We start from the raw sequence: 9,947 nt of genomic DNA on the forward strand, positions 1-9,947 counted from the left end.
AATTTAAAGAAAATTAATAAATATAAGAAATGAGTCTATATTTCAGACTAATACCAATTCAACAATTAAATCTTATATTAAGAATCGAGAAGAGTATTTTGGTTCGTGATTCATTTTTTTGAAGGTACGCTAGAGGAATTCATTCTCGATCAACATGTGTGCAGTGAATCATGAAACCTAGCTCGCTGCTAAATTATCGATCAAACATTGAGAATGATGGGGGCCCTTCAATCACGGATATTGAGAACTGACTGGTCCAATGAATCCTTTCGTTGTGTGTGGCTTCTCCACTCCTAGTCTTAGCTTAGCGTGATTTCATATTCATTCATCATAATTGTAAGAAATTATTAGTGCTTTTGTCCAAATTTACATTTATAATATACTACCTTCAGTCTCTAATATAAGATTTAGTTCATTAATTTAGAAAGATTAAAAAAACTAGTTAAACTAGTTATTTGTTATAAATAATTGTTGTCTTTTCTAGAATACTTTTACTAATCATGTATATTAGTTAGAATTACTATTTAATGAAACCTTTAATATGTATCACTATTATAAAAACTATATAAGTATGAAAAACAAAATGAATTAAAATCTTATATTTAAAATTAAATTAAAAATTAAATTCTTATAAAAAAAAACAGAGGTAGTATATATGTGCAAGTTGCTGCAAAATTCACGGTGGCATGTTTGGTTTTACATCCTGGAATTAACAACTCACCAGCACACAACTTCATTTTCATCCTTAATTACCTGCCTGCTGCATCTTAGTCTGTCCGCTTCACGTCATTTCAACATGGGCCAACCTTAGTTCATCTCATTACAATATCCCTCACACTCTACCTAATCACAACAATTATTTATTACTGTCCTCCGGTCTTAATTATAAAAGTTATTGACTAATTTGAGGATACTAAGAAAAAAGGTTAACTAGTTATTTGTAATAAATAGATGTTGTTTTTTTAAAAATATCCTTGTTAATTAAATATATTGGTTAGAACTACCATTATTAGAAAGATTAACTTAAAAAAAAAACATAAATATAATAGACAAAATAGATTGGAGTACTATATTTAGGATCAAAATAAAAATCAAATAAGGTTTTATATTAAAACCAGAGAGTATATTTACACAACAACGAGAAAAAAAACCCTGCTTCCTAGTCTCTAGTTGAATCATTCGGTGGTTTTCCTTTAATTCTCATTTTGGGTTTAGATTTTCTGCCTTTTGAGAATAATTTTTAGGGCAAGAAAAAAATGCTTCGTCAAAATCCTCAAGAGAATAATCCTCGATCCGTCACTGTTTTTCCCCCCCCCCCAAAATGGATGAAAATAGTTGTACTAATTGTTTTTTCATAAACTAAGTTACATTTTCTTGTGCTAAAAGTAGACTTTGGAATTATTACTTTATCCTTTTAGGCTATTCTTTTCTCACATCAAGAATTTGAACTCTAGATTCTTCCGCTCCGAAACAACCATTGTCACAATGATGAGAAATGTTTTGTCATCTTACCATTAAAAAGTATACCATTTTTTTAACTAATACAGATTTTTTAATTTATTAAAAATATAAATAAATTTAAAATTCTCACCAGACAGATATTTTTGACTTCTTTTTCTGCTTTTTTTTATTTTGGGGAGTGGATTTGAAAAGTGGTCAGGCAGACAGGCATTGAATTGAATGGTCAATATGATTTGAAAATGATCTGTCACCAATAAAAAACACACCCCGCCCTTACTTGGTACCCCGCCTCCGCCCTCCTTACCTCCCTCGCTCTCTCAACGCAGACCCTCCTTTCTCCATTGTCCCACAACAAAATGAGAGAAATCCTCCATATACAGGGTGGCCAGTGCGGCAACCAGATCGGTGCTAAGTTCTGGGAGGTCATCTGCGACGAGCACGGCATTGACCCCACCGGCAAGTACAACGGTGATTCCGACCTCCAGCTCGAGCGCATCAATGTCTACTACAACGAGGCCAGCGGCGGCAGGTACGTTCCGCGCGCCGTCCTTATGGATCTCGAGCCTGGCACTATGGATTCCGTTAGATCCGGTCCCTTCGGTCAGGTCTTCCGCCCCGATAACTTCGTCTTTGGCCAGTCCGGTGCCGGCAACAACTGGGCCAAGGGCCACTACACCGAGGGAGCCGAGCTCATAGATTCCGTCCTGGATGTTGTGAGGAAGGAGGCCGAGAATTGCGATTGCTTGCAGGGTAATCACCCCGCTTCCGATCTCCTTTCATGTTTTCCTTTCCTGTCCCTTCCGGTTGCCTTTTCTAATCAACCGTTTATTTGTTAGAAGCTGCTTGGTTTGGTTCTTGGTTACGATGTCACTGCCTGATTTGTCGATTTGTATATATTTCACATTCTTTACATTTTCTTTCTATCCTCATTCTGTTCCGAACAAAGGCCTGATAGAGCGCGTGATTTCTTGATACTGGTCTGTATTCCTGATACACCATGCATATCGATTTGTTTCGTGATTCTCATGTTGTACTATTGCTTCCATTATCTCCAAAAATAATTCATGAAAAGGCAACTTATCCGATAATGCTCCTTTTAATGTTGGCTATGCTTGAGTTTTTTGAATTCTGCATACTAATTGTTTGTGCTGCCAGTGTTGCCTCCTGTCATTGTTGATTTTGCTGTTTGGATGCATCACAATTTTCATTTCTGCCAAGAAATTTCACAAATCTAATTTTGTTCAAGGCTTCAAGCTAATCCCGATTAAATCTTATACATGAACAGGATTTCAAGTTTGCCACTCTTTGGGTGGAGGCACTGGCTCTGGAATGGGAACACTTCTCATTTCAAAGATCCGGGAAGAGTATCCAGACCGCATGATGTTGACATTTTCTGTCTTTCCTTCTCCTAAGGTATCTGATACAGTTGTAGAGCCATACAATGCCACACTTTCTGTGCATCAGCTTGTTGAAAATGCTGATGAATGCATGGTCTTGGACAATGAGGCTCTGTATGATATCTGCTTCCGAACTCTGAAGCTTGCTACGCCTACCTGTAAGCACCTCCCTCCCTTCTAGTGGAGTCAACTCGACCTGGTGCAACTTATTATCATTTTTATCATCACTACTGGTGATGCTGTAGTTGTTTGCTTCTGAGTGATTACCAACATTTAACAACAATTGATATAGATAGAGTGGCGGGGTTTACCTTTTCAATATACCATTTAATGATAGACTAAGTAATATCACTATGTTTGTTGGGAGAATTCACGGGTATTTAGGTCACATGTCTCTTTCATGGCTGGTGGTTATGGTTGTTGAGTTTTGTAATCATTTGGTTATTATTTGCTTTAATAGATGAAAGCTCACAATCTTGTTCTTCTTCCTCTTTTGGAATTGCTTTATGACAGTGGTGATCTTAACCACCTAATATCTGCTACCATGAGCGGAGTTACTTGTTGTCTACGCTTCCCCGGACAGCTGAACTCCGATCTTAGAAAGCTTGCTGTCAATCTTATCCCATTCCCGCGTCTCCATTTCTTTATGGTTGGGTTTGCTCCCTTGACATCCCGAGGATCCCAGCAGTATCGTGCCTTGACTGTGCCTGAATTGACCCAGCAGATGTGGGATGCTAAGAACATGATGTGTGCTGCAGATCCACGCCATGGTCGTTATTTGACTGCTTCAGCAATGTTCCGTGGTAAGATGAGCACAAAGGAGGTGGATGAACAGATGATTAACGTACAGAACAAGAATTCTTCATACTTTGTTGAGTGGATTCCCAACAATGTGAAGTCTAGTGTGTGTGATATCCCGCCCAAGGGTCTTAAGATGGCGTCCACTTTCATTGGAAATTCAACTTCAATTCAGGAAATGTTCAGGAGAGTTAGTGAGCAGTTCACAGCAATGTTCAGGCGCAAGGCTTTCTTGCATTGGTACACTGGTGAGGGAATGGACGAAATGGAGTTCACTGAGGCCGAAAGTAATATGAATGATCTGGTGGCTGAGTATCAGCAATATCAGGATGCTACTGCTGATGAGGAAGAGTATGAAGAGGAAGAAGAGGAGATGGATGCTTGAGTGCCCGTTGTCATTTCTCGAAATTCTTGAAATTTTAATATGGTTGGCTTTGAATGTGTGGAGTCCATATTTTCGAGCAGTCATTAGCTTGACTTGTTAATTTGTTTGTTGTATGGATCATGGGCCAAAATGTAAGCCGGGATTTGTTGACAAGGTTTTGAGACAACTATTGGATGGATTCTTCCAGGCAAATTAATCTATATTGACGTTGTCAAGTAATCTGTTTTAGCAATCATCTTTCACCCTCGCTAGTTACTATTGCATTGTCAGCAACAGTCAATGAGTCATTGTTATAAACTAGCAGAATATTATTAAAAAGAATAACATTATTGCCAAAGCACTGTAATGCTTCTCTGCGAACAAGTTATTACCCCAACCAAGGCTACCATCAAATCTAAAGCCATCTTCACAAGTAACTATTGCAATGTCAATAACAATTAGAAAGTCAGTTGCAAACCTGCCAAATAAATTGAGTCAAAATAACACTAGTTGCCAAAGCACTGTACTTTAAAAGGTGGAAATTAGAATGCTCCTAAAAGAAAGTCTTTTTACTTTTATGGTTCTGAATATAATATTTTAATTCATCTTATCTCTTAAATTTATAATTTTTTAATTTTTTTTTATTGATTGCACATATTAAAATATTTACATTAATGTGATAGCTTTTAATACAAATAATTAAAAGGGGTACTTTAAACTTTTTTTCCCTTACAATATTTCTTTAATATTGATAAATTATTTATGTAGTTGTGGTAAGACAATGATATTTTACCATTTTGATCCACCGGAAAATAGTCACAAATACAACAAGATAGAAGCTAAGCTTAAAGCAGCTCCGGACTTTGAAGTGCATAAAAATCTATGATTCTTACATGTCTAGCATTTTAACTCATGCCAATGTGCACCCAATATGAACAGCACGTAATATCTAATGGCGTCATTGCAGTGCCGCATAGATAAAATAGCATGCCGGCTATACTCCCCTCACAAGGTAGTTTACTGTACTCATCCTCTGGCTAAAATAGATAGTCAGTCCTGAGTGCTGTCTTTAATCCATTCCAGGTATTTGAGATTGCCCCCAGCGATGGTAAGGATATCACCTCAGGCGTCCTGATGAAATCACACAAGGAAAGGGTGAGGAGACGAGTATTAGAATGCATCATTATTTTAAGTTCTCCTCAACAGTCAAAGTTCTCCAGTCTTGGCAAATTCAAAACCGATATGACGATATGGTTCAACTCGAACTTATTTGCAGTTTTCTTCTCTTTAGTTTTAAGAATGTCAAATGTTGGTGCCCAATTTTTAATTTGAATATTTCCCTCCTAGTTTTCAACTTGTTGCAAGACCACTACAAACATGCTACTGATATGATGTGTGTGTGTGTGTGCATTTCTGATGTTAGCAAGGGGTCAATTCTTCCCCACAATAATCCAAATGACCCAGTAGGCATTAGCCCCCTTAGTAAATATAGAAGAACCAAGGAAATTACTAACCTATGGAAACATTTCCACCTGAATCCTTAAGTTTACTTAATTTACAAATAGGTAGATGGCGACTCCCTATTGGGCCATGTGGAGGCGCATGGGTAGACCGCTACCTACTTTTATGGAAGAATTTAGTGCCATGACAGCGAAGAGAGCAACACCATTTAGTTGAAACAAGGAAGACCAGATAATGTTTTAAAACTAGGAAGAGCAAGAGCAGTTTGAGCCTTCTAGTTATTACATTCAGTTGCGCGAACTACCACTCAAGTCCTTTCATCTTAAAATTTTTTAGTATCTCGTAATAATTTACATTTATCATAACACTATCCACCAGAAGCATAAGCCTTACTCATATTCATGATTTGCTTTGACATGCTCGGTCAGTGCTTCCAAAAGGGACTGCCTAGTCTTGATTATAAGAAGCTCTTCCGAGTCAGTTTGGATCTGTCATTTTTCAATACATAGGTGACAAAGTCAGGCTACAGAACATTTTCAATTCAATTCTGTAAGCTATTCAGACTACTTGTCCACAAGAACATAAACGCATAAAAGAAAGTAAGAGCTTGTAATGTTAGGATGATAAAGCTCTAGAAGTATTTCTACCAATATTAGCATTTTTGGTCGGTATTGGAAATGTAGTTCATACCTCTCCCTTCCACTGATATACAGATTCAATACCTGCATAAGAAGATACACATGGTTTATAAAAGCCAAATAAGTGGAATGTATACTCGCAGCTACTGCCTACTGGCCATGACATATGACACTTTTAACCCCATTAAGTCGCAGCCCTACCAGTACAAAAGCAGGGATTCTTGACATCTTAACTATGGAAACACTAGACATGAAATAAATAACCAAAAAGCCCAGAATGGAAAATGATAACAATGCATATCAACTCACTCAAGTCAGAATTACAGAAATGGCTATATCATTAAACATGCATACAGGTAGTTCTCAAAATGCATCATCTATAGACTTTAAGTACTAAATCAGCAACTACTCCAAAAGGAAGTAGCCAAGCAATGCTTTTAAAACTGAATCACTCGTTGAATCAGTCAAAGTATTAGCTTAAGGCTCACTCATTTAACTATAGACAAATCATGGTTGAATTGATAGTAATTAAATTAATATATTTTCAATTTTATATATTAAAATATTATATAGAAAATAAAAACCCATCACTAAGAAATTTCTTAATATTCAAACCTAGATAAATTAATATCCATCAATAGTCACACATTGAACTCAAAATAGGAAGCTAATGATCCATCACTGTGGTATTTATTATGTAAATTCATAGCAATTATTAATGGTTATGCACAAGAGTAATACTTCTGTAGTATCAGAATATAGGAAGAAAAAATTTACCCCAAAAGCACGCCCTTTTGCACCAACAACGAAAAAAAGTTCAAACAAAAAGGTTGAAACAATAACCTTGCTGGTTCTATAGAGTTTTGGAATGTTTTTGTCCCCGGTTCACTGGTTTCCAGGTTGAACTGGGTGGTTTGGTCCAATCATGATAAACACGAAACAAACATGTATTTTGAACAAGTTTCTTTGCTTTGAGAAAACTATTTTCAAAGGATAAAACAAGCTTCATTTTTTATGATTCAAGTGAATATGTTCAGGACATTCAAGCAAGCCCATCTAAAGAAAAATTAACAATGCTAAAACCTCGGTTAAACCCCGGCAATAATAAAGTTTATACCTGGAACCCTATTTACGCAAGCTGCAAGTTTTTCTTTGACGATGCTTTCAGCCAACTTTTTGCCTGAAGAATCAAATATTAAGTACATAAATAAAAACTTGTTAAAAAGCCGACCCCCGCCCAATTACTCCCCGGCTCCATCGTACTTGTAAACGCAAGTGGGATCCATGATATTAGAACAGAGCCCACGTAAATCTTAAGCCACAACCCCAAGCTCTGAACTAAGCATCAGAGATTTGAGACAAGAGGATGATAAACGGAATCAAAGTATACAGCTTGATCCCGGCGATACTCATTCATAATCCGATTCCGCAGCACCCCACTAAGAAAACGAGGGAAAAGAAAAATAAAAGACTCGAACCTGCTTCTTTGCTAGGAACAGTGACATACACAACGATGCTTGGAACGGTGGAGGTACTGCCTTCCATTCCGGTCGCAGGAGATTGGCCACCAAATTTGGATCTGGAGCGGTGAGAAACAACAGTGAGAAATCAGAGGACAGATGATAGATACAACGGAAAGGTAGAAGAGGAAGAAGAAACCGTGAGTTGGTGAGAGAGGAGTAGAAGGCAGAGGAGGTGAAGGCGAAGATGCAGACGGCCCCAATGAGCGGCAAACGACGTCGCAGCGTGGAGGGAGAAAGGAAAGATGGCTGAGAGCGCACTGGGGAAGGCATTGGCGTCAAGCTTTACTTGAGTCAAGTCGCGCCGCCCTTTTTCACTTCTTTATTGTGTGCTAATTAAAAAAAAATTCTTCATTAACATATTTTATGACTTTATTATTATTATTGTTCAAAAATAATTTTTTTAATATAATACATCAACCTTAATAACAACGTAAAACACCGATTTCAACAATCATTTGAATAATCTGCAGAAAACTTTGTCGGAAAAGAATTCATTATGATGATTATTTCTTATTGGTGATATGACTAGTATCGCAACTATATATATCTTCAAAAGAAAAGGAAAAAAGAAAGAAAGAAACATTGAATTGAAACCGATTAATGTGGATAAAAAAATCATGATCCGCTAATTCACAATAGAGATTACAGTAAGATGCTTCAAATTTTCATCCACATTCTCTACATGAATTTCAAATTTTTAAGTGCTCATTCTTCAATAATATTAATTCTAAACCTCTCAGGATGAATGTGTGTGTGTGTGTGTATATGGATCAGCAAATGTAGAGATTAATCTCTACATATATGCATGAATCCCCATCACAACGTATTTGTCTCAATCTTGTTCACTTTGTTTCTTCCTTTATATATGTGTGTGTATGTATGCATATTTCCTGAACAAATAAATAGACCAGTTGAAGGCTTGAACTTAATCAATCATCATAACTAGTGATTAGCCGGAGAAGCCAAGTCCAGCAATATATAATCCCAGCTGGTGTGTGGCGTAGTTGCCTGATGTTGAAACCAAATTAATTGAGATGACCATTCCTTCTCTCGTTTTATTTTTAATTTTCTTTGGCCATTAAATAAGATGACCATTTGAGTTCCTTAATTGGGCGGCAAAGATGTCTTGCATATAGCTTGCTAGGCTCATCCTCATCGGCGCCGATATAAAGAGGCTACATTGCCACCAAGCACTTTCATCGCGCCACATACATCTCGTTAACATCTAATTACAATTCATATTATATATATTACGCACTGCCAAATCTTCTGAATCAAATGGCTAATCAAATGGCTAGTCCACCTTCATTCATATTGTTGGGGCTCTTGGCGCTCTCATTCTCGCTGTCTTAGCAGTAGTACTCTTCAAGATTTCTGAATCAAACGGCCAAGGCAAGGCATATATGTGTATGCGCGCGCGCGCGCACACACACATATATGCCAAAGTAGATGCATTTAATTATGAAGAAAGATATATATATATATATATATATGTATGTATATACTGTACTATATCGTTGGTCAATATTCTAACCAGACACTTGCATTGTTTGTCAATTATTTGTGACAGTGCTGGTGAATGTGATCTGGCGTGCGAGGTCCCAAAACTAGTTGTAGCAGAAGATTTCTTCTTTAGTGGCCTTCACACAGCGGGCAACAAATCAAGCCAAGTAGGGTCCAAGGTGACTCCTGTGTTGGCTGCTCAGGTTCCAGGATTGAACACTCTAGGCATCTCCCTGGCTCGCATTGATTTCGCCCATGGGGTATCAACCCTCCTCACTCTCACCCTCGAGCCACAGAGATCATCGTTGTTCTTGAAGGACACATACAAGTTGGATTTGTGACATCAAACCCAGAAAACCGATTCATCAGAAAAGTGTTGCAGAAGGAAGACGTGTTTGTGTTTCCCATAGGGCTCATCCATTACCAGAAAAATGTTGGCCACTGCAGCTCTTAGCAGCCATAACCCATTGCTATGCTGCTGTGTTTGGCTCTAAAACCCAACATACCAGTGATGCTCTCGCCAAGGCTTTCCAATTGGATAATAATGTTGTCAATCATCTGCAGTCCAAGTTCTAGAACAAGTGATTTTTGCATCTGTTCCAGTATTGGTTTGTTCTGATTATGTTTAGTGCGTCTGTGAGAGGTCTTAGTTGAGGTATATATGTTTTGTTACGTTTGTTCCGTTGTATTGTCATGGTCCAGTGATCAAATGCTTTTGCTGTGTTGTTGATGATTCAATTTACTTCAAATTCATCTTGTAGGTACGTTTATGTACCTAATACTAAAATACTGTGTTAGTGAA

General features: G+C 37.5%; 1 protein-coding gene and 2 pseudogenes across 1 annotated transcript; 2 read left to right on the forward strand and 1 right to left on the reverse strand.

Annotated features, from left to right (window-relative positions):
- Positions 1 to 1,747: 1,747 nt before the first annotated feature.
- On the forward strand, positions 1,748 to 4,260 carry LOC114741699 (tubulin beta chain-like). The gene is made up of 3 exons (XM_028929953.1): positions 1,748 to 2,211; positions 2,747 to 3,038; positions 3,372 to 4,260. Exons 1-3 carry the CDS (start codon positions 1,818 to 1,820, stop codon positions 4,039 to 4,041), a joined length of 1,356 nt encoding a protein of 451 aa, XP_028785786.1. The 5' UTR covers positions 1,748 to 1,817; the 3' UTR covers positions 4,042 to 4,260.
- Positions 4,261 to 4,776: 516 nt separating this feature from the next.
- On the reverse strand, positions 4,777 to 7,912 carry LOC114741698 (protein CutA 1, chloroplastic-like; annotated as a pseudogene).
- A 1,020-nt stretch (positions 7,913 to 8,932) lies between these two features.
- On the forward strand, positions 8,933 to 9,721 carry LOC114741696 (putative germin-like protein 2-1; annotated as a pseudogene).
- The last annotated feature ends 226 nt before the right edge of the window (positions 9,722 to 9,947 follow it).

The sequence above is a fragment of the Neltuma alba genome, unplaced genomic scaffold (assembly GCF_004799145.2).
Source record: "Neltuma alba isolate B1F8T4 unplaced genomic scaffold, ASM479914v2 tig00003470_pilon, whole genome shotgun sequence".
In the NCBI taxonomy this organism is placed as follows: Eukaryota; Viridiplantae; Streptophyta; class Magnoliopsida; order Fabales; family Fabaceae; genus Neltuma; species Neltuma alba.